The 25,505-nt window shown below is 40.4% G+C and overlaps 1 protein-coding gene across 1 annotated transcript in view; it reads left to right on the top strand.

Moving 5' to 3' along the window:
* The first annotated feature begins 13,972 nt into the window (after positions 1-13,972).
* PREX2 (phosphatidylinositol-3,4,5-trisphosphate dependent Rac exchange factor 2) overlaps positions 13,973-25,505 on the top strand; it is a 173,101-nt gene continuing 161,568 nt past the window's right edge. The window contains exons 1-2 of the mRNA XM_061448322.1: positions 13,973-14,446; positions 14,547-14,772. Of these exons, the coding sequence (XP_061304306.1) occupies positions 14,632-14,772 (141 nt within the window). The 5' untranslated portion in view covers positions 13,973-14,446; positions 14,547-14,631. The remainder of the gene's footprint in view (positions 14,447-14,546; positions 14,773-25,505) is intronic.

Raw genomic sequence — 25,505 nt, 5'->3', positions numbered from 1 at the left:
CAGTATTATGCTGGATAGCTGCAGTGCAGTGCATAAGGGAAAAGATCTTAATTTAAGAAATAATACATTCACCTTTGTTTATAAATACAAGGTCCAATTAAATTTTTAGAGTGTGAAATTGTTGCCATTTTTTAGCAGATGTTCGAGTAGCAGAGAAGTGGCAATTGTGTAAAAGAAAGTATTTTCTAGAATATAAAATAAGGTTAACAGCAAAGTAGTATCTTCATGTAAAAAGGCTGGGAGAAAGGCGATAAAGGAATTCTCACTCCAAAGCAAAAAAAGCTCTGGGAGACAAGCAGTCATACAATGTAGTATTTCCCATGTTGTTCATTACTTTAAGTCTCTTAAACAGTTTCCACGTTAATTGCTGTGATTTGGACTCGTGCTATTCAGCAGGGACAGATTACATAGGACGGAATAAAAAGACAGAAGCAACTGCTTTTCAAGAAAGACCTACCACACATAAAAAACACACTGCAGTGGCAGCATCACTAATGTTTTAATAGTACAGGAATAGAAAAACAGAAGATGATGGAGACAGTCTTAAGTTGGGTCCAGCGGCCACCAGGCAGGGCCATGGTGATGGAGCAAGGCTGGGGTCAGGCTGGGACACTGGCCTGCAGCTGGGAGTCAGGATCACACCTGGTGAGGAGAATAAGGCTGGGCAGTGCCATGGTAATGGGGCTGGGCAGAGGCCAGGCTGGGACATCAAGGCATGGGTGAGCCTAGCTCAGTGGACCCATAGCTGGGTAGGGCAGGGCTGTGGGGAGCTGGAGACCAGCCCTGCTGCTGCATCGCTGGTGCAAGGGCTGATGGCCCCAGTGGGCAAGACATGGGGTCCTGGGCTGTGAGTAGGTTCGAAGGAGCTGTGGGGAACTGAAACGTCCTCCTAGGCCATGGGCAGCATAGAAGGGAGCCACAGGTAGGCAAGGCAAGAGTGTTAAGGCTCATCAGTGCCCTCAGAGCCCTGAAAAAGTATGTAAGCCTCTAGTCCTACTTGACAGAAAATGTATCTGTTTTAATACTCCTAACCTGAAGCTGCTCTCTATGAATTTCTGAGGATTTAAATGGCAAAGTGGGGTCACCATTACAGTTTGTACAAATGCAGTCACACAGAATCACGGAATGGCTGAGGTGACAAGGGATCCATGGGGTCCATATTCTTTTGCTTGGATAGGGCCACCCAGAGCCTGCTGCCCAAGATTGTGTCCAAACATCTAATAACTTCAGTAGATTCTACACCTCTTAACTCCAAATGAGAAAGAAAATTGGATGCTTCAGGTATCCTGATCCCACTGGAGTAACTAACTGGGCTGTTTTCAGTGAGACAGCCCTTTGACTGGATTTCACACATTTCCTTATTTTAGTCACTGTCTCCCATACAGCCTTTAATTGCTATAGATCAGATTATTGATTTCCTGCTGTATACATAATATTGGGTTTGGTTTTCTTTTTCTGTGGATTAGGTTATATCCCACATGTATTTTTGCTCTTTAAGTCCTTAACACAGCTGTTCTTATAATGCATGTGCAATCTTAGGGCAAGACACCAGACATTGTACTTTATTCTAAAGGCTGATGATTGCTTTCATAGTAAAGTTGCTTCAGAAAATGTTTTTTTTCTGTGGTTGCTTTAGATTGGGGAATTGATCAGTTAGGTGACATACTAGTAAATCATACAGCAGCTGTGGTGTATTCAGGTTTTGAGATAGTGCAGCAAAACCTGAGCTGAAGATGTAGGGTTTGGGTTGCATAAGTGCTTCATTTAACAAGGTTAAATTCTAGGTGAGAATCAGAGCAAGTGTATTTAGGTTTTGGTGTTTTGCTGATTTTATTAATTCTGCTTTCTCTTGTGAGTGATTGAGAAAAGAGGACCAGAACCATGAAGCAAATATAATCTGGAACAATAGCCCTGCTCTAGCTCTACAGAGCTAAGAGGAGGATGGGCCACACTAGCTGAAATGGCAGCACAAGGATGAAACAAGACTGAGATAAGAAAGAGACTTTTACAGACTTGAATGACAACCTGACATTAAATTCTACATGTGGTGATTTAAAATGCAGAAAAGGTTTTTTGACTAGAGAGACTGGTGTACCTGGTTAGTGTCTGGTATCAGGGGCACTGCTGGTGGTGTATACTTACGGTGGATTTGTTAGTTGGGATGCTGATGCAATTTCAGTTCAAGTCAAGGAAAGTTTTGAGGGTCTGTTACGAACTGCAAAGTGAGACTTCTAAGGCTCTGGGAGTAGGTGCTGCCTGTGTGCATATGGGGAGGAGTGTCAAGGGGGAGCTTGAGGGGTGGTAGGGTATGGCTGTGCAGGAATCAAAGGGTGTTCACGGGCAAGACAGACCAGTTCTAGAATCTATTGCCAATTGACATAAACTTTGAATTATTGATTCAGGTGTTGAGAAAGAAGGCAAAGATTGAAAGACTTGGGGAAAACATCTTTCCTAGCCTTTTCCAAGGCTGAACTTCAATCTAGATACCTTTCCTTCCATTTTCCCTGTCTTCACCCCCCTTCTTATCAGTGCAGGCTACTCCCAATCCCTTTTGTGAGGTGATGGGTGGCACAGGCAGCTGGGATCAGTGTGTAGCAGTTTTTTCCTGCTGCTCCTTACTTCATTCCTTTTACTGTTCCTATCTTCTTACATTTTTCCACTGCTCTGTGCTACTCTTGTCCATGGGGCTGCAGCATATTGTTGGCTCATGTTAATCTCATCCATCAGAACCCCCAGGTCCTCCTCTGCAAAGCTGCTTCCTGGTAGCTGGCTGCCAGGGCATGCTGATGCAGAGTTATTCTTCCCTGATGCAGGATTTCATGTTCCCTTTTGTTTAACTTCATGGGCTCTTCTGTGCCCTTTTCTCCAGCCTGCTGACATCCCTCTGTACGGCAAAATGATTCTGTGTATTAGCTACTGCTCCTGGTTTTGTCATATGTGATCTTGCTGAGGATGCACTCTATCCCATCATCCAGATCATTAACAAAGTTGTTGAACAGTATTAGATCCAGTATCAGCCCCTGGGTATACCCAGACTTTATGCCACTGATCAAAACCCTCTGAGCCTGGTAGTTCACAGAATCACAGAATGGCTGAGGTGGGAAGGGATCTCTGGAGGTGATCTGGTTCAAGGGTCTTGCTTGAGCAGAGCTACTTAGAGCCAGTTACCCAGGACCACGTCTAGATGACTCCTGAACATCTCCAAGGATGGAGATACCCACAGCCCCTCTGGGCAGCCTGTGCCAGTGCTCAGTCACCCTCACAGTGAAAAAGTGTGTTCAGATGGAACCTCCTAGCCCAAGCTACAGAGTCCCAGTCTAGGCTAAACGGTCGCAGATGTATATAGTAATGACACCAGATAAAGTTCCTGTATTACCAAATGTGTCATATTGGTGTTGCTCTTTGAAAAACTAAAAAGGATATTTTCTACCAAAAGGAGTGGAAGCCTTGCGTTTTGAAGCTCTACATTGGAAGTGGCTCAGCTCCATCCTATAAGCAACATGACCATCCTGTCATGACTGAATCTTGTGAAGGTTTTTTAATATAATGATACTGCTCAGCTTCCCATTCAAACTCTGTAATTACTCTTGTCATTTGCTGGACAAGCCTTGGTTCACCAGTCCTTGCTGGAAGTCCAAATCCTTCATCCAGTGTTATTAAGCGCTCATGAAGTCAAGTACAAGAGCGGTATGCCACTGACTCACAGGTAAGCCAACTGCACTACCAAGTGGTATGTAAAACTGTTAATTTGCTGGGATAGCTGATCTTACAGCTGTGCTATTGTTTTACATTAACTCCTTTGTAAAGTAAAAATAAAATCTCACGTAGCAATTTGAAAAATACTGCATATAATAAATATTGAGGCAACATCATTACTTTAACAGAATGAATTCTGTTGTCTGAGAAGGAAAAACAATCAGATATTACAATTTACACTGATTTGCATGGCGTTACTGTTCAGACTCCTATGGTGAAATTCCTGCTATTGTAAGAGTGCTGCCCTTCACTGGTATTTCCAGTTTACAGCAGCAAATTTGTGTCTCTTCTGTGGGAGGTTCTCTATGGAAATACCACCAGGGTTTTTTGACATTATGTGAGCAAGGAAGTATGAGTTATGAAGGCCTATGAAAACATAACAGCCATCAAAAAAAAAGAGCCTATATTGATTTGAGGGTTAGTAGTAGTCAAGTGTGGAAATGAAGCTAATAGCTGGTATGAACCCAGGGATACATATAGTGGAACGACTTAAAGGGGCTTACACAACAAACTAGTAGTAACCTCCAGAATCAGTTTTTAGTTTACTGCTTCTTGGCCAGTGAACTATGTGTCTTCATTGGTATATTAAAAGATATTTTAAATTGATTTCATGTTGTTGACAGAACATGTTTGTGTGCTGTTTAGCTGCACAAGGCATTTCTGCAGTTCCTTTCAACATTCATGGAGCACCTGTACAGGAAACATTGTAGATTCCAAACAATGTTATAGTGGCTGAGTGGGAGTTCTTACTGTGGAAAATAAAAATGCTACTTCCACAGGAAATTCCCAATCATCCATTCCCATGGTTGCCTTACTGCAGTTACTGCTATACAGCCTTTATGGATGGTCATAAATGGTTGCTGTTCCAAACCTAACTTTTCTTCAAATTACTGATTTTTCAGCTCTCATAAATCAATGTGCTGTCACTGGCAGGCACATTTATATCCTGCAGCTCGTAAGCTTTTGTCTCAGAGTGGCATAATACTGCTGCTGATGTTTAATACCTCTGTTAGACATAGAATAATTCTGAATTTATCTAATAATCAAGATTAATATTGAGACAGCACTTGGCTCTGTTTCATGTTGCATTGCTTCTTGGAAGAACAAAAGTGTTTTAAAATCAGCATAGTTAGCAAGTCCTGCATTTCCTTCATAAGGAGAAGTTATTCATGTCATCCTGGGCTGACTATAAAAACAACAGTGTAGTCAGCAGGTTGAAGGAAGTGATTCTTTGTGTCTGTCACTTCACAGACCACTGCTAGAGCACTGTACCCAGTTTTGGGCTCCCCAGTACCAGAGAGACATTGATAAATTGGAATGAGTCCAGCAGAAAGCCAACAGGAAGCTCATAGGGCTGGATGACATGGTATACGAGGAGAGGCTGAGAGAACCAACTGGCTTTGTTCAGCCTTTAGAAGAGCAGGTGGTGGTGGTGTTGCTCTCTGAACTCCCTAAATGGCAAGGTGCAGAGAGACGGAGCAAGGACCTTCTGAGACTTGTACAATGGGAGGATGAAGGACAACAGACACAAGTTACAATATAGAAAATACTGACACTACAAGGGGAAATAAACTCCATAGGAGCAGTGAAACACTGGAGCAGGTGTCCCGAAGTAGGAGATACTAAAATCTCAACTGCATAGCTCTGCCGTATGTGCTTTGAGCAGGATTTTTTATCTAGCAGTGCTCCAAAGGTCCCTTCCACCTACACAATAATTTTTGGCTATATGTTACTGTAAGAGTTCTTGTACTTCATTCCAGACCTCCGGTATATGGACCAGGCAAAACTGATTTTAAAGCAACAGATAAAAACATGCACATTAGAGGAGTCCTGATTGATTTGCTTGGCTGGATACACAACTGGTTATTTGGTCCCATGGTGCACAGAAAAGAGACATGGCCTCAAAGTCTAGATTTACACAGCCAAAGCATTTCTTAAGCACTTGTATTATTAGCTGTACATGTGGGGAAAAAAAAAAAGAAAGAAAAAGAAAGAAACTTTCTCATAGTCTCAAAGGGCTGCAATTAACTTACCCCAAAATTGGGGACTTCTATTGTCTTAACCAGTTTCTGCCAGAAGTGCAAGGAGTATTGCCTTGGCTGTCCTTCCTCCTTTAAAAATAGCAATATTTGTGTGTTGGAATGCAATTTTTTTTTTTTTTTTTTTGGTTTTTAATCCAAACCTTTACACTTAACAGCATAGGCCTTTTCCCTTAAAAGAAGGGCACGAGAGTAAATATGCAACAGATCCCTGTCATGTTACTTAATGCCTGAGTGGTAGTCTCTTGGATCATACCACAAAAATCAGGTGAAAATCCATATACTTCTGAAAAATAAACACAGTAGTCTCAGGGGTGTGCAGTCAGTGCTGAAAACTAGAAAAGTAGAGAAGCTTAAGGTCAAAAGATACTAGTTTTGTGCACCAGAGGCTTATGGAGGAACATCAGCCAAGGAGAAAAACCGTGATTATCGATAGGCTGAGATCCTTCTACCCCTAGTGTAATCTAGTTTTGTAGTGTCACATATGAACATACTGAGAAAAAAAATCTAAATAAACTGTGGAGTTTAGTTGGTATAACTTGACTGCAAGATTTAGGTGCTTAGGTTAAACTCATGTAGAAGTAAGCATAATATTGAATCTTTCAACTTTCTATTGTATAAAATTAGTTCACAGCTAAAATCTTCATTTTTGGAAGTAAACTGAGAGGTTTAAAAATTATATATCAGAATGGCTGAGTTATAGAAACACAATCCTGGAAGACAGAGGAGCTAAATGGGTAAGTTTGCATTTAAAAAAGAAGTTATACATCCTTGTTCCATCAGTTTTGACTGAAAGAAATTTGTACTGCTACAGTTGTCATTTCTTAGCTCACTCAGGGCAAATGGTATGAATATACTGATAAAGTCACATATGTTATTATGAGAGGTAGAAGTAAAAGGGACGTTTAAAAGGAAAGTGACTCGGAGCAGATTTTCATGTTTTATTTAAAGTACTCTATAAACATTTAATATTATGGTGGTTGAAGAACTAAATACATTTATGAAGGAATATTTGTGGTGCTGTTTAGTTCATAGTTTTTTTTTGGTAGCGTTCTTCTATTTTGTTTTTTATGTTTTCTGTCCTTCTCCTACCTTCCCAGACAAGTGTATTAGGAAGATGCTGTAAAATAGCAACGTTTCTGCCTCCGAATAAGTACTGCAACTCCATGGTAGTATGTTCGTTCTTTTTTGTTCAAGTAGGGCTAGACTGCTAGTCCATATTTCATTTAAGTCTTTAATGATCAGTGAAATTGATGGAATTATGGTGATTTATGTCAGCTGATGCTCTAACTTTGTGTCATGTTGTTTCATGGTTAAAGCATGTGGCTTGGACTGCAAAGCTTTGGCTTGTTCCCTGTTTGGACAAATGAACAGAGAACATACAAATCATAGTTTGTATATTAAATATCTTGCTACAAAATAGTAACTTGCCACTGTGGTAAATTTAGCATTCAGATTTTTTTTTTTTTTAAATCCTGCTTTTACGAATGGAACAGTTTCAGTTCTTTATATAAAAACCTTCTAGCAAATGAGTACTGTACCACTCTGCTGTGCTTGGTCATGCTTTTTGGTCATGGTCAGTCTTACTCTGCTTTTCAGGCCATAATTCCTAATAGGAAAAGATTTTTAAAGGATTCATTTTGGCAGAAGCTTCATCTTCTGACTGTAACAATCCTACCTATGGAAGAATATATTTACATTTCTTTGTAGTAGTTATCATTCTTTCAGCTCCTTAATAAAGAAAATGCATCAACCATAATAAAACTCAAGTTATTTTTTCAGTTTAGTTTAAAATTTATCTTTTTTTGACAGGTCTTGCTAGAAAACCTATTCAGACCTTTTTCAAAATATTACTCTCTCTGCTCTTGTACTCTCTGAAGGGTTGGAAATACAAAATATCTGCTTTGGGTATCACAAACATTAAATCTCTGGAGTGTAATGGCAGCTTGTTCTGTACTTTCAACTTTAACCATTGAACTCAGTATCTCAGCTGTTTTTTATTATCTATGCAAGTTGTTGCATGGTAAAAGAAACTAAGAGAAAAAAGAAACTTAGCTGCCATGTACCTTATATCACATCATAACTTGAACAGTCTTTGACAAGTGCAAGTATTGGTTACTTAAACTGGAAATCTTAAGACCAGTCAAATGCTGTTTGTCTTGTGCAGGTATTACCAGTGTGGCTTGTGTTCTGCTCATATCTACGTATAGCTTGCTTCTGGACATGTGCTTTATGTTACCTCTCCTTGCCTGCTCCCCACCCTCTCTCTCAAACACACATTTGTAAGCATAAAAAATAATTTCTGACAAAGTACAAATTTAGGGTGGGCTTTTTTTTTTGTCTTGGGCTTTCAATTGATGGATGTTTGAGGCTCCTCTATCACTTCATCCAGCGATTAAAGCAAGATAGGGAATTTCTGAACCTCATCAGTAGCCTTGCTTTATTTAAGATTAATTTAAGATTTTCAGCAAATACTGACAGTACATAACACTACACGTGCAATTACTAGAGGGATTACTATCAGTTTTACACTTTGGAAAAAAAAAAAGATTAAAAAGACAAAAGTCATTGCAGAGAGTAAGAATATTAAAATACTTAAGAAAACTTCAGCTTTTTGAAAAGCAAACCAAACATTTAGTTAAATGAAATATGCAATGAATTAGCAGTATTACTCTGAATAACAGAATTACTCTGAATTAGCAGTGTTACTCTGAATAACAGTAGTAAGTCTTATACTTTGTACCAGCTGATGAATCTGATTTTCTTTCCACCTTCTAAACACTGCAGAATAGTTGAGCATGTTTATATAACTGTTCAACCACTAGTGCTAGAAACTTATTGATGAGTTACTGTCCTCTGACTATAAACAAACATGCTATTGTCTTTGGGGAGCTCAATGTACATTAGCTAACTTTTCTCCTCAAAGCTCATGGTTGGGTTCTCATATTAGAAGATTTTTTTTTTTTTTACCATAAAGTAAAAAGAATGGAAAGTCATTACACTTTCCTTCATATCAAAGTTTGGTTTACTATCTGTTATCCAAAAGCCAAAGAAGTGGTTGAATTGTTCTTCTGCCACTGTTTCCAAATAAAGCCCTGCTCTTCAATTTCTAGTTTCTCTGCTGAGCTCCCATAAGCAGATCAAAAAAGGTGTTTTAATTTATCAGTTATGGTTTCTTTCCCATGGAGAATCCAGAGCGACATAAATCTGGCTAGCAACATGAAAGACCTTTCATACTCTAAAGTTCATTTGTTTTATTTCTCACTAAGATGTGGAAAGTATTTTTTTTTTTTTCAGATTACTTGACTAGATTGTATTCATCTTATTTCAGTTTGCATGGTTCATAACCAGTTTTGTTTCAGCTTCCTATCAGCTTTTAAAAAAGTTGCTAAATGTCCAGTGCGAAAAAGCTGCAATCAGATGTCCTGCTGAACTTGAGGTGGGCTAATTGTCCGCAGCTGTCTATTCTATCCTTCTGCTTAGGTCCTACATAAGGTGAAGTTTTAGTTTAAATTGTTCCCTCAAGGTACACTAAGCTGGTGTTGAAGTGCATAGAGACCATTTTTATTTTATCATGCTGGTTCCACGTAAGGACAGTTTCTTCCTGAGTTAATTAGGGTTTCCTGAGGAGATCTTGCAATGCATTTGGGTTAATTCATGTTCTTTTAATACTGACTTAAATTCAAAAGGTATGTGAACTAACTATGCTCCTTCTTTTAATACTGACTTAAATTCAAAAGGTATGTGAACTAACTGTGCTCCTGTCTTGAGGTTCTGGAGATGTGCTGGCTCATGCTAGATAGCTTTCTGAAGAAAAAAACATCTGTAATGATCACTTGCCTTTATAAAATAAGGTGTCTTCTTCCTGCGGGATTTCTTAAAGGTACAATTAATTATATGAAAAGTCAAATATAGTTCTTCCACTGAATTACAGATTACCCCTTTTCTTAAATGTTATAATCTATATGTATCCTTTCAGATTTTTTTTGGGATACATAAGATTTGGATTACACATTAGTTCTTTAGATACTAAGTAAAACTGAATGTTAAGAATTTGTTTGCTATAGATGTTTGCTGTGTCCCTTATGCTGGTGGGAACGAAACGGTTGAAAGCCTTCTAGATAGATATTCATTATTAGAGGCTTGTGGAAAAACTGTGTGGTGAAGCCCATTGTCTTCATAGTTGGAAAGTAATACTGTAGTAGTCTGGGGTAAGAAAGTCTGGGGTTTGGGGGAGACCAGCTGTTATTCAGAGTACCTGCAGCAATCTTTTGATTATATGAGCTCACTGAAAACATTGTGTTGATCATATTACATTGCCTCCACAAACTTACAGTGCTTGGGGCAAGTGTCTCTGTGGTTAAAATACCTACATCTTCCTTCAAAAATGCCATAAAGAAAGATCACAGAACCAATTATTGTGGTCCATTCTGTAGAAATAATGACTTCTTTTTAAAATTTCTCAGTGCAAAGCTGGTTTAGTGTAAACTCTGTGGTGAATGAGCCGACAGCAGTGTGTCAAAAGTAAACTCCTTGATTTACTTATCCTCCAACACTTACTTCATAAGAGTATACATCTAGTTCTGCACATATTGACTTTTGCAATTGTTAGTACAGTATTAGACACCTGTAAACAAACTGGTTTTATTCAGGTGAACTTTTTTAGTGTTGTTTGTTAATCATGTTTCTTGCATGGGTTTCTTAAGAATACTTATGTGTCTGGTTTGTTTTGTTTTTTAATTCTGGTAAATTCTGGTAGTGAAGATTGCTACAGGAAAATGGTTTTAGCTTTGACAGCCATTTCTGCATTCATGGACTGTTCAGGCAGGTTAGAGCGGGAGAAACTGCTGCATTATCAGTATTATTCGGAGAAAAGGACCCCCAGTAGTGTTACCTACAAGGGGGCAGAAGTGGCTAGGTTGTGTCTGTCCCTGTTTTTCTTACTTCAGGAAAACTAACCTTGGAGGAAGAAAAGTCTTCCATGTTGGTAAGCAGTCTGCAAAGTAAGCTATCCCATCTATTAACAACATATTGATATGTTCAGAAATGTATTTCAGCTTTCTCTGAAAAGATAACTTTAAATTACCAGCTGAACTGAAGAGTCCTTTGCAGTGCTGCGATACAAGATTATATGCCCTGCAGAAAGTTTGATTTAATTCTTGTGTGATTCTGCATCTGTCTTGCACGGATAGCCATCATTGAGTCACAACACAGAAGCATGTCCACCTGGTTTTCCCATAGAGTACACAAGTATCATGTCAGTTTGTTGAAATGTAATTACTACCATCTGTCACGCATAAGGATTTTAATATCTGGAAACTTGTTGCAGGTCATCAGCTAGCACCATGAACATATTAAGGGAATGGAGGATCTTACATATGAGGAGAGGCTGAGAAAGCTGGGACTGTTCAGCCTGGAGGGGAGAAGGTTCATGGACAGTCCTACTGATGTTTCTAAATGCTTGATGGGAGGGAAAGAAAAAGAGGAAGCCAGACTTTTCACAGTAGTGCCTGCTGACAGGACAAGAGGCAATGCGCATACATTAAAAACCATGAAATTCTGTTTGAACACAAGAAAAGACTTGTACAACACTGGTCAAACAACTGGCACAGATTTCCCAGAGACGATGTGGAGTCTTCATCTGTGGAGATACTAAAAACCTGCTGGACAACCTGTCCTGCTGCCCTGGGCAGCCTGCTGTAGGTGACCCTATCTGAGCAGGGGTTTTGGATTAGATGATCTTCAGAGGTCCCATCTATCCTCAATTATGTATTCCTATGAATAGTACAAAATTTGTGTGGTGCCATGATTTTTCAACAGGACTCTTTATAGAGTTCAAACTTGGGCCTTAAGTACCTTTGGACTGAGATAGTTCTTGTTGCATTTAAAATTCTTTCATTCCATGGGAACAATCTGATTTTTGCAGTTTCTCCAAACATGTGGCTTTCCCCAAAGGGAGCAAGAATTGCTGTCTCTCAACATGCTAGCATAATCAGTATACTGTTTTTCATAACCTTTTTCTGTATTTAAGACAGGTAGTGCAATCTACTAGTCATGTTCCCTCATACATCCCAGTGTAAAATCTGCCCTTTTGTTGCTTAAAACATTGTGTTCAGTCTGAATGTCTTCATCTTGTGTGTATGTTCTACCCTTATTTTATTCTTTCCCGTCTCCCCTCAATTTTGATGTAGTGAAAGCTACGATCGGAGCAATTCAGCTCTATCCTTAAACAAGGGGAAAAGAGTAGTTTGCCCTTGTGTTTAGTACTTCAAGCAGATTGTCAGGAAAATTAGCTAAGCTTATACGCATGTGTGTTTTCTATAGATTGTGTACTTAGAATTACTTTTCCTATCATTGCACATCTGTTGTGGGCTTTGCTGGATTCAGTGGCCTTACGTGAGTTGCAAAAACCTCTCCTGTTTTGCCAGTTAAGGTTTTGCTGGCCCAAATAGCTGGAGCTGCCAGCCTGAATTAAGGAACAAGTAACAGCTGTGTGAGGGCAGCAGAAATGTAAACTGGGACAAGGATCACTTCAGCTTTAAGTTCTCCTGGCAATGAAATGACAAATGTGAAGGGATTCTTACTGTTAAAGGTGATGAGGAAGAAAAAGACAGTAAGCTGCTGCTCCTTGCTCTTTTATCCTTTATCTTGGTCTGTGAGTGTAGGTTGTAACAACTAATTGCACATGGCTGGAGAAAAGAGCAAAGGGGAATGTCCAAAATCAGAAACTGCAGAGGTCCTTTATTTCTACTCTCCTAGAAGTATGAGGGGGTGCTTGCTTTAAATAGTTTGAGGTATCTGGCTATGACTGCCTGAGAAACAGCACCTTCTTAGGCTTAGGAGTGGGAAAGCAATAGCATGGTGTTCTGCTCCAGTGGGTTTGGATCATTTTGCTGGTTATCTCTGGAGAAAACTTCATGTTCGGTTCAGTGTAGCCACCATAGCACCAGCTTTTTTGGTGCTAGTGCAAGCAAGCGAGAAACACTTAATCTCCTCCATAGTAGGGCAGAAGCCACAGTGTTTTGGGACTTTGGTTCTGTGCCTCACTAGTGAAGCCTGCCCAAGAGGGTGGCTAATCATCAGACATGCTGTCTATTTTAGACAGGTTTCTGAAGAAAACAAGCTTCAGTGATTGAACTGTGTTGGCTTTTCTGCCCTAGCCTGTTTTCAACCCATCAGACCATTTCAACCAGATCTGGCAGGGAAGTAAGGTCCCTGAAAACATGAAATTCCGATTTTCATGAAAATTGCATGAAAATTGATTTTTCATGAAAATTCATGTCTGTTTTTGGAACGGACTAGTGTTCGGTTGAGGAAAGAGCTTCACTGAGCTCAGTACGCAAGTTTGCAGGCTAGTCTGTGCATGCACAAATGGCTGAGTAGGCTACACCGAGCAGCATTAGCCCCAGCCACTGCTGCTTCCTGCCTAGGTTTTATGTGAGAGAGCTGTGTTTGGGAAGGGGAGGTCACAGGGAAGTAGGACACATTCAAAGAAACAGCCTTTATATTTCTGTTCTTTGAGAAACGTCTTGTGGGAACTGTATTCTCTTTTTCCCAAAAGACATCTGAGGCAGATGGCTAGATGATGTCTAGTTATCAGAACATGAATGTCTTTGCTTCTTCTCTCCCAATAAGGACTCTTCTCACAGCCTTAGCTTGTACTGTGGCTGTAGAAGTTTTATGCTTTGCTTTTCATTTTATTCTTTCCTTTTAGGATGTTGCAGGTTTAGAATGATACTTTGATACGGCATCTCTAAACTGAAGACCTGTATTTTCTTTCCAGACACAGACTGAAGAACTGGCCAGAGAAACCTTCTGCTTCCATCAGCGGTCCCAAAATACAGGTGGTAGTGTCCTGACATACTTCAGTTTTCAAGAACTCAGTTCCCCTTGTATAAAGTAGCCATGCACTTTTGCTAACTGTTTGAAAACCTCTTTTTAAACTCTTCTAATGTATCATGCAAATCTGTATTTCCAATGCTGATAGGAAAACCGTATAACCTAGTGATTTTATAGCACCTTGCTTCAATAAACACCTACAACCCCCAAAACTCGGAAGAACTAATCTGTAGCTATTGTAGAATGTATTAGTTGCACCTGGTTAGCATGTGTACATGTTTAGCTGTGTGAGCTGGTTACAAGCATGTATTTGTAGTACACATCAGTGGTATACGTTGTGATGTATGTCTCGTGGGGAGGTGTGGAGGGGGAAGTTGAAATGGCTCTTTTGCAGGTGATTAAGCTAAACCAGAGCAACCGCTGATTCCCTGGCCAGCCAGCTTGCTGGGCCAGTTTTTAAATTCTTGTGCTCTGTTGCTGGAGATCTCCAATTAGCCTCAAACTGGAACTCTCAGCTTGTGTGTGAACCAGGCAGCTGCTGGCACGCAATCTTCCCTGAAGTTGTTTCCTTTCCTTTTTCCTGAGATTTAGCGCAGGGGGGGAAGGGGCTGGAGTCACATGGATACAAAGCTTTTGATTAATGTCCAAGTCTGTGCTGCTGCTGCGGAGGCTTTCCAACCTCTCAGCTAACACGGCGAGCTGGGAACCAGTGACCGCTTGTTTCCTCCGGGCTGTGTCCTCTTCCTGACGGGAAAGGAGCACGCACCGGGCTGGCTCCTCGCCTCCGGACTTCGGGCCGCTGCCGGAGCCGGGTGAGAAAGGAGCTGAGACTGCTGCTGCGCAGCTGGGCACCGGCCGGAGCCCGGACCCACTATGTAACTGAGCGGGGTCTTTTGTTGTCCTTGTCCGCAGCGGAGCGCTGGGCGTTGAGGCAGCGCTGCCCGCAGCCGGGAGAGCCGCCGGGCTGTGAGGGAGCTCCGCTCCTCCTCGCTGCACCATGACAGAGGAAAGCAAAGGGGAAGGCAAGGGGGAAAGCGGGAAGGACCTAGAGAAGCAGCTTCGTCTGCGCGTTTGCGTCCTCAACGAGCTGCTCAAGACCGAGCGGGACTACGTGGGCACGCTGGAGTTCCTGGTGTCGGTGAGCGGACGGGCGCGGTGCGGAGAGGGTTGGGGGAGACCTGGCCTCGCCTCGCCCGCCGGTCCCGCTGCCGCCGCCCGGGGAAGGCGGCGCCCTCGGTGGGGCACGCTGCTGGGACAGCGGGACTCGCACCCGGGAGGACGTTTTCCGCCCCGAGCTGTGCTTTTGCTTAAAAGGGAGGGAGGAAGTGTAACAACTTCTAAAATGGCCGGGGAGGGTCGTGTGTCCCCCACTCTGCCCTCCACCTCCTCCGAGAGCCTCCACTGGTGATACCACTTTGAAAGGGGTGATCTCGCTTTTTCCGGGCACGGGCGCTCAAGGGGTTAGTGTGTTTGTGTTCAGGTCTGCCTAGGGTGCGGAGGCTTGTGTTCATTACAGTTCCATTACTTGGTATAGTCCCTGAAGGAGAGCGGTGCGGGGGGTAAGGGGAGGGCAGGGGTGTGCTGGTGCGCCGCAGCTGCTCGGCATTAGAGCCACATGCGGCATTCCCCCCTGTCTGGTGATACGGGGTCAGCTGGGAAAGTAGCACATTCTGGTGCGAGCGCTGTTACAGCAGTTTCAGCTTTTCCACGTCTGATTATCACTAATACCATAATCGGAAAGGCAGGAGTTTTCACTCTCTCAAAAAGCTAAAGTGACAAATTCTCACAGAACAGATGCGGGCAGTGTTCCAGTTGCGCATAGTCTCTGTAGCATCTCTTTAGGACCCTGTTGAGATCAGTATCTCCAAATCAGCTTCTTAAGTTTGCAAAAGATTTCACAGTACCCCCTCATGCTTTTCTCTCCTCCCCTGTCCCATTGGAGAGGGGAAATCCTTCAAACTGCAAACTTCCTGCTTTGCTGCCTTGAGATCCTGAACTTTCTGCTTATTATCATGAAAGAGGAAATTCTCAACTTGGCTGTGACAGGGAGAATAAAAGCACAGACGCTGGAGTGAAATAAGATCTACAGAGTAGTTTATTTTCTCCATATGTTTATCCTCAGCAGAACCATGAAAAATGGTAAATGATCCAATGTGCTTTCTGTTAAAAAAACCCAACAACAGAAGTTTGAGAAGTGGCTGCGTGATTGTGTTTTCCTTTCTTTCATTTAACAATCAGATTTTAACCTATTGTAAGAAAATATCTATCCTAAGGGAACGTTCTTCAATATTTTCTCTGAAGCCATGAATTTGGTGTATGTTGGAGCCTTAGATGATTTAGCAAATTTAAAGAATTTGTAGTATCTTTAATTTTGGACTCTACAGTTTAAGACATAGTGGGTATTGGTGTTCAAGCAGTAAGTATTCAGCTCCTTCTAAAAAGCATACTCCATGTATTCCAAGTTGCACCCAAATATTGACTTCATTAATAAGTATTTTTGCATTTTGGAACAAGATGATCTAAATAAATCATATGGAGAAAGGGAGGAGGGCTGGAGTTTAATACCTGGTTCTATGTCAAGTTTGTCACATTTGTTAATGGTTGTGAACAGGGTTCACGTGACAGTTCAGAGGTGTAAATGCTTCGGAGAGAAATGTCATGTGTATTAATCTGAACCTCAGCCTGAGTTTCAGGAAGCAACTTCTGAGCTTTCCTTTTGCCTACCTACTAGGTCTGCTAGGTGGTGGTGAATTTATGAGGGCCACTGGAGACCACCACATTTATTTTACATAAGCCATCAAAACTGTTTGTTGTGCTTGTTCCTATGTTAGCATCTTGATCTGGAGGTTAGATCCACTCATTTAGGTGTCCTAGGCTTATGGTTCTCTTTATTCTTCTTAAAAACATTGCCAGTTATAGTTCCAGCTCTTCTGAAATACAAACACTACCCCAGATTACCTTTTTCACATCATGAGGTGGTCTTGGGGTACACAGCCTGGGTTCCCTATGGATGGAAGTGAACTGGAAGGTTTTTTGTAGGAGTGCCTCTGGCTGATAATGAGGGTACAGTTCCTGGGACTAGACTAGAGCTAGTCTGAAGTGTGGGGTCCCAGTGCTGTTTCTCTGTCCAAACCTTACCATATTTTCCAGGGTGTCTTGTTAAAGTAGAGGCAGCCTGAGAAGTTGAAGTTCCAATAAAAGTTAGGAGTTAGGCTGCCAGGTCACTTCAACACCATCAGTGGAGCTCACCAAGGTAGAAACTACGTTGTATGATGGAGAAGCTGAAGCCATTTAAAGTCTTCCTAATAGTTTGCATGAAGTACCTGCAATTTTCACTGTAGTTAGTAGGAACTGAGTATTCAACTGGATAAAAAAAATCCCTGTGGTTTTGGGGTGAGAGCCAAATTCTTCTGTGGGGTTATAGAATGTAATCTTTTATGATGTGTATGGTTCATCTGGAAAAGTACATTAGCACTTGTGTAGTAGTGGTGGGCAGGAGACCTAACTTCACCCATTTGGAGTGCAGTTTCCAGTTTGTGTATATGCCTTGTTGAGGGGGCAGTTAAGGAACAGGAGGATTTGTTTTTCTTCAGTTTTTAGTAGGAAAGGGACGGTATGTACGCAGGATTTGTGTGGAAGCATAACATCTTCCTGAGTATTTCATGACATCTTGTGGAGTCAATTGATAACATGCACGACCCCTTAAGCTGAGGCAAAACTATACTGTTGCAATGGGCAGTATGTAATACAGAAGTGGAAGATGAAGAGTAAGCCTGGTTTATCCAAGTGGTGAGAGGAGGAGACCCCCTCTAGCTGATGCAGTCATGATGGGGAATGGGACTTCACCTGGTACAGCTTGTGGCTGGCTGAAGAATGAAGAGATTTTATGAAGGAAGTGCCTTTGCTGGTGTGTGTCAGCATGGGAAATGCTTTGCTGGTTTCCTGGCACAGGAAACATGCTTGTTACATGTTAGACTTACTTAGGTTCTTCAATTTATAATGGAATTAGAGTGTATCATGGAGGATAAATTTCTGATTGATTATTGAAAGTATTGTTACTCCCCTACTCCTTTGTGATTTTTCGTCCTCCAGTTATCAGTTTAGTGAGAAGCAGCATGGTTTGTGTATTCAGTCAAAAGTCTATAAGACAAAAGTCCATAAAAAGTCTGTAAGTGCAAGGCAGAAGATTTAATTATATTCATTATTTTATTAGGGAGATGTAGTTGGGCAGTTATTCCCATGTGAGTTTGTTCACCTCTTCTTTTTGGCTTTATGCTGTATAAATACAGTGTGTTGTTTTTAATCTGCAGTCATCACAAATCAAACCTGAGTGGAAAGGTTTAGTTCTATTAATGTTATACTTTCAGATCTCCTGAATCTTCCAGTAATAAACAGTAGTAATAAAGTATGTTGAAACATCAGGAATACTAGGCAGTAACAGTTTTGGGCCTACTTGAGTGAGGTATGTAAACATATGCAAGGGGGAAAAACTGAAGTCCACTGGTAGTTGCCGCAATGTTGGAGGGAGGAGGCATGGACAGAAAATGATGAAGAAAGGCGTACACTTTTCCTTCAGACATTTCATTATAACACTTGGAGTGTCATTGCAGTACCAGAGTTTTTGTTCTTCTCATTTAGCATTTCTTAAAAGAAGTAGATCAACTGATGGAAGAATTTACCAAACGCACTAAAATGTCTTTGAAGACTGTGTCTTCACAGTCTTCACACATTTTTTTTATGAGCTACAGGATGAGGTTTCTGTTACAAACTGTTGATACCTTGCTGCCTAAACTAGCATTTGGGATTTTTCTGCTGCTGTATGATATCTCTGATGATCACATAAAAAATTTCGAGACTTTATCAATATGTCCTTACCTATTTTGTTCCTTACAGCAGATTAACGTGTGTGTATATTTACTGTGCTTTGTGGAAACATAATAAAAATTTCATAGTTTGCTCTAAAAGCACAATTAGCTAAGTAGACGGAAACGACCTAAACTTTTCCAAGACTCTCATTGGCTCACAGTTTTATGCTGGGGAATATAGTTGATGTTTTAATGAATGTTTTATAAAATAAGTTGTTGTTTTTCTGTTTTTTTTTTCTAATTCTCGTAATGTGTTTATGTACAGTTTCATTTACTGTGTAAACCAGGGTACTTGCCTGAACTGTAAGTGTAGCAGTAATAAAGAGACCAGTAAAGCTGTGAGTAGCAGTTGCTGAGAAATTAAAAAGTATTTAATAATAAAGACTTGCCAAAAAGTGGTGAGCTTAATTTGTCACCTTGTAACTTGGTGTAGGGCTAAGTTTTTATGATAGTGCTTTACAGTGGCTCTTTGCCTAGTAAAGGCAAACCAGGCCACGAAGAACTTTAGTTTTGCAGGTACACTGCAGGGAAGTAGGCTAGGCACAATAGTACATAACTACACATACGTATATGTGTCTGTATATGTATAAATATAAATATGTATATATATTTTGGGGAAAGAAATTTTATTTTGGAATAGAAATTGGAGATGTAACAGACCTGCTGCAGTTGGTACTTCAGGGGATATCCGTGAAGTAGAGTTTATTTTTCTATGACAGGGATTGTTTTTCTGGTGCAGTTTTGTGTTTTGACAAATTTGACATTGATGGGAATAGAAGCAGATGTTGGCAGTTGCATAAGCCTTCTAAAACTCCATGGCCTCAGCTGGGGTGAGTAGTTAGATGTTGAAGCAGCTGGGGGAAAAAAACCAAAGCTAGTTTATTATGTAGAGTATAATGCAGTTTACAGAGTCTCCTCTGTGAATATATATACATTTCTGCCAGTTAACTCTCAAATCTCAGTTTAATTCCATTAGATACTATGGTACTATCTTTCCCCTTATCTTACGCTTGCATTAAGGTGAAAAAAGGGTTTGTTTGCTTTAAATGTGAGGGAAGCCAGATCCTTGCTTTTTAACAGGCATGAAGATTTTGTTTGTAAGGTTTATTGCCCAGCCTTCTCAGTGGCTGTGTGGCTCCCAAGGATCTGTATTTCCCTGCCATGTGGAGCCTTGCCTTTCTCTTGGCTCAATAGGAATTTCTCTGATTGTTGAGCAGGCTGATTAGCTGGACAAATGATTAATAGTAATTGAGATTCAAGGTAAACCAGTCAAATTCAGTGTTACTAACCCTGACCAGCAATAGAGGAATTGTGTCTTGGACTGAAACTCCTCAAATGATTATGTTAGATGATGAAATGAGGCATTGGGCCTTTCGCAAAAGAGCCGTTTTTAAGTGATCTTTTATGGCTATAGTTTGATGCAGTAACAACATATGTGTGGTGTTTTGTGTGTGTGAATCATGGATCATAGAGTATCTCAAGTTGGAAGGGACTCATAAGCGTCAGTGAGTCCAACTCCCTAAATATGTTATATTTGAGTTACAGTAATGATTAGTGACTTCATGATGGTTTGCATAGTTGCATTTATATTTTATAAAATGGATTAAAATGAATGGAAGGGAAGGGTTTTAGCTGGCTGCCTTTTTTGATAAGGTTATGTGATTTCCTTTCTCTTCAGGAGAAGAAAAACAATATTCTATGGCTATTTCATCATAAAAAGTCAAAAGGAAGTGCAAACACAATTACCATAGAAAGTCAATATCTCTTCCATTCACTTCCAATTTCTGCTGTTTTTAACTTGCTTAAGTGTTACAAAAAAATGTGGTATTCTATTCTTATTTGACTTTGCTTGGCTCTATCAATAGCAGCACCTGTGGTCTTTATCAGAATAGGGGTAACTGCTTAAAGGCTGTTTATTTCTTTGTAACCCCTGCCCCCAAGGTTGAATGCTTTCTTTATGGCGTGGATTAGCAAGAAAGATTATTCACATCTCTGCTAGCTGAACAGAGACTTCATGCAAGGTATGACAGTGGCAAAAAGCAGAGTTTTTTTCAGAAGAATTTTCAAGCATATACCTGTGTTTGGAAGTGTAGGGAATTATATTGCACTCTACTCTAGACAGATGTTTCATGCTTTTCAATGGGTTTTCTCTTACTGCTCTCAGAAGTGGTTAGCCTATTTTGTGAAAAGCTGCTCTTTAAGAAGAAAGGTTGGTTGTTTAGCTGTTCAGTGAAAAGTCTAAAATATTGAAAGGAAAATCTTTGTTTCATAGCATTTAAGAAGCTATTCTGAAGACTTACTGTAGACTAAGATGTATCATGCTGAAGATCATGATATACTTAGGGGTGGTGTAAAACTGAATTGATTTATATGTATTTATACAGTCTGGGTTACTCCATGTTTTTTCTCCTGGAGTTTTCTCTGGTAAGGGTTTCACTTCGACCTCTCATAGCTTACTTGCAGATTTTGTGAGAATGTGTCATTGCCTACTGTAGAAGTTTGCAGAGTTACAAAGTACTTGGATACATAGAAGTCTGATATCAGATGGGATGTGTCTGAGGAAGCTGGCTGATTTCAGTGTGAGGTCTGTCTGTCATCTTTGAATAGTCATGGTGATTGTGGGAAGTTCCCGATGACTGGGAAAACACAAATGTCAAACCTAGCTTCAGGAAGGTCAAGAAAGATGATCTGGGGAAGTGTGAGCTCGTCAGCCTCACCTCAGTCCTTGGGGAAGTGATGCAATGAATTATCTCCTAAACCATTTCCATGCAGCTGATGGAAAAGAAAGTGATTAGAAGCAGCTTCTCAAGATTTATCAAGGGTGAATTGTTAACCTGATTGCCTTCAGGAGGAGATGACTGGCTCAGAGAACTTGGTGAGAGCTGTGGATAGTGTTTACCTTGATTTAACCAAAGTCTTTGGCGTGGTCTCACATAGTATCCTTACATCCAGGTCTCATCAGTTTGGACTGGATAAGCAGACATTAAGGTGGGTGGGAAACTGGTGGATCTGTTGACTCAAGGGACATTTGTCAACAGCATAAAGTAAAAGTGGTGGCCAGTTATGAATGGTGTCCCTCAAGAACCAATAGTGTATCATGTCTTCAGTAATGCTCTGAGAGTTGTGGGCAAGAACTGGAACATGAATCAGCATTGCATCCTTGCAGTGCAGAAAACAATCAGCATCCTGGACTGTTTTAGCAAGGGTCTCACCAGCAGATCAAAGGAGATGATTCTTTACCCTCTACAGTTGAGAGACCTTCGTGGCTCAAAGTTTTAACTCCCTAGTTCAGGAAACAAATTTAGTTATTGGAGTAAGTCTAGTGGAGGCCAACAAGGTGAGGAGGAGCCTGGAGAATATTACTGCAAAGAGAGACTGGAGAGAAAGCTTTCTTCAATCTGAAGAAAATCCTTAGTGGATTTTTTATTGTCAGGAACTCACTGTTGGGTAGACATGGAGCATATGGAGCCACACTGCTCTGAGGTGCACAGTGGAAGAAGAAGAGGCAATGAAAAGTACGAAATTCTAACTCAGTGTGAGAGGAAAAATTGTTTAGCATAAGGATATAAGGATGGTCAAAAACTGGACTAGGTTCCCCAGAGGCTGTGGAACATCTTTCTATTAATTTTTGTAATTTTATTTATTTATTTATTTTCAAAGCTTAACTGGGCATGACTGGGTAACCTGTTCTAGTTGACATTGCTTTGGTGAAGCTGTTGGGCTAGGTGATTTCTGGAGGTCCCTTCCAACCTATGTGACTCATCAATTTGGCAATTTATTGGTATGGTTTGGGAAAAAAAGACAGACTGCCATGAGGTTTCAGCTTTTCAGGCTGAAATTGCAGTGCAAATGGCCAGATTATACTGTTCAGCAAACAAATATTCAAAATCCAAGGGGAAACTCGGATACAGAGATATTTTTTTTCAACTGTATTCCATTTGCTCAGGAAAGAGATAACCTGACACTGCTGTAATATTTAATATCCAGAGAGGTATTGGTGCATTGCTGTCAGCAGTAAATCAAATCTGAGTAGTTCTACAAATGGGAAACTTAGAGGCATGTATTGATTTTTGGCTCCCACTGGAAGTTTGTGGCAGAGCCAGAAATATAATCTGATGTCTTGATTCTCAGTTCAGTACTCTGGTGGCAAAGCAGCCCTTTCCCTTTGTATATAATTAATGCTAGAATGGCTGTCTACTTAAATGTCTGAGAAACTGCAAGGATAATTCTTCAAAGCCAGCTAATTTTGTGCAAGCTTTTATTGCTCTTGTGATTCTCTCGTAGACTGTTTGCAGCTGAATCTATCCTGTTGTAGGCACAGAACTGAGATATTAGGGGTTGACACCTACTTTAGGTCCCATGAGACCTCCTGATTCTTTTTTATGCTTTTGGCAGCCTGGCTACCAAGTCACCTGCCATACCTCATGAGTTTTCAAGTTCAAGGCTGAAGAGCATGAGTTTAGTATAGAGGAAACGGCTAAAACTGAGTGATAGTGAAAAGGACAGTAATGTGATGTATTAAGGTAGCTTGCTTTATTTCAGTATCATTTGTGTGATGTAGGTGCCCTGACAAATAGATAATATCTTGCCAAATGGAGCAAAATAACTCATCTGCTCTGTGACCTTTCTATGGAAGTTTTAAATGCAGTCTTACTTCAAAATGAAATTTGGCTGTAGCTGTTGATATTTGCTCCTGAAGTTTAAATACACTCTACGTATTGATATGTTTGCTTTCTAAATATATTTTTGCCTGTTGCAGTAGGTGTAGCAAGTGGTAAGTATCAGCTGACAGATGAATTTACATTAAATAACTTTTTTATAATTTGCCCTGTGAAATACACTTGTAACCTCTCAGGTTGTTTAAATGGAGTCATTCCTAGAGTAAGGATGAATGTGTTCCTACATGTTGATTTTAATAATCACAGCCTCCTTATGCCTACATCAAACATGATGTGATAGAGGAGCACCAGTGGAGATGGAGCATTCTTAAGACAAGTTTCAGAAAATACTGGGTATATACCTAGGTTGACATATGTATATAGGTTTACCTATGTAACCTAGTAATGTGTTAAAGGCGATCTCAACAGGAATGCCATGATGAATGGGGGAGCTGAGTTGCTTGAGGTGTGTACATGTCGTCTTCTATGATATTTAAATATGAGGTATTAAGGGCTCCATCAGAGATGTAAATCAGTTTTGCTGAATAGCAAAAGCAGTCAACTGGCAGGCTAATAGAAAAGGAGAAATAGCCTGAAAACATGGAGAATATTTAGGCCAGGAAAAGTTACTCATGGGTTTTTTTGCAGTTAATCCTCATTGTAGCTACTTAAGTATGTGCTGGACTATGGGAAATTCTCTGTACTTGGGACTTCAGCCTCTTCGTAGATAATAAAGATGTTTTTATTTGTCTCACAAAAAGCGGTTAAGAAAACATAACTGAGTAGTGGCTAGTCAGGGCTTAAAGGCTGGCCAGGTCTGTCTGGCTGAGGGACAGTGACTAGTGTCATGTACTCAGCAGTCTGAGGAACAAATCTGAAGGTGACAATTAGAATATATATGTGTCTGTGACTTCTGAGTACTCCACTTGGACTAGAATTATGTTTATTCTTGTTGCATTTCTAAATGTCCAGTTTTTGACAGTCCAGTCCATCTCTTTGCCTTACTAACTTAATGAAGCTGTGCTTACAGAAAGCCTTAGTGACCTGTATCTTGGGGCTTGCTTAGGAATGGTTTGTTGGTAAGCAGTGAAGGGAGAGTTTGGTAATCAACAGTCTGTATTGTGAAGACTACTTTCTAATAGACACAAACTGATGAAGTAGATGAGACACTCTGAGACATGTCCAGTGACAAACCCTAGCGAATCACCTATATTTCTGTCCTCCCTGTTCCCCACCCCCAAAAGCATGACAGATGAAAACATGTTGAATGCATACCTAAAACAAAGCTGGTTTTATGTTATCACTCAGCTAAAAACTCTAGATTGGGGATTAACTTGAAGACTGATTAATAGGCAATGGCATAAAAGTGGAGCAACCCCTGAAATAATTTGTTAGTCTGTATTTTCTTGAACAGAAGATACCATAAGAATAATCAACTTCCTGTTTTATGTTGCTGAAATAAGCTAGAAGGTACCAGATACAACATGGAAGAATGGTAAGCAAGATTTCTCTCCCCTGGCCCTTAATACACTTTCAGGATGTTCTTGGGTTCTTCTGTAAACTTAATTGGCCGCAGTTTTACTTCTTAATCCCTACTGTGGCATTTTGAAAAAAATTGGGCATTATAAGCACAAAGCTATAAAGTTGAAATGATGAACTATATAACCAAGTGATTGATGTCCGGGATGCAATGAATTTGTGTAACAAGACTGGAAAATCACTTCATTTTATTGCTTAGTGTGTGCTATTACCTTACCCAAGGGACTTAAGCATATGGTGTATCCAGATGCCTAGAAGAAATAGCATGCGACAGGATGCTTTGAGACAATGTCCTCGGATTCTGTAGTGTGTATGCAGTAAAGGGATTTTCTTTAGGAGTCACAGAGGCATTTGGGACTTAAACAGATGTGAAAGAAAGTGAAGCTCTGCAGTGCATAGGCAATGCTTTCATTAAAAAGACACCAAAGCCTTACAAGGTAGTGGGAAGCAGTGGCACATACTTGTAGAGTTAGTGTTTTGTCACTTGTAAAATGTTCATCACTGAATAGTTCTGATTTATCCTTTTATTGGCCGTGGGGGAGAGTTTGCAGAAGCCGTGTAAAGCAGGAGACAGTAAATACATCAATCCTAATTAATAGAATCTCTTTGTAAAAATGGCCACCCTGAATTTATAATTATAGCTGCTTCCTTCCTTCCAGTGCCTGCTGTTTTTTTTTGTTCCTGAAAGCTTATAAAATACCACTTAAAAATGAACTTGCAGTAAAAGATCAAGATCTAAAATGAGAGGTGTTGGAAGAAATTTGTGAATTGCTGTGATAGATTTATTAGCAGGTCTAACACAGTCATTT

Source organism: Pezoporus flaviventris, unplaced genomic scaffold (assembly GCF_033815535.1).
Source record: "Pezoporus flaviventris isolate CSIRO_AGI_PZ_B2104156 unplaced genomic scaffold, CSIRO_AGI_Pfla_v1 ptg000007l, whole genome shotgun sequence".
Classification (NCBI taxonomy): Eukaryota; Metazoa; Chordata; class Aves; order Psittaciformes; family Psittacidae; genus Pezoporus; species Pezoporus flaviventris.
Note: the sequence above shows the minus strand (reverse complement) of the source record. Positions and strands in the feature narration are given on the sequence as shown.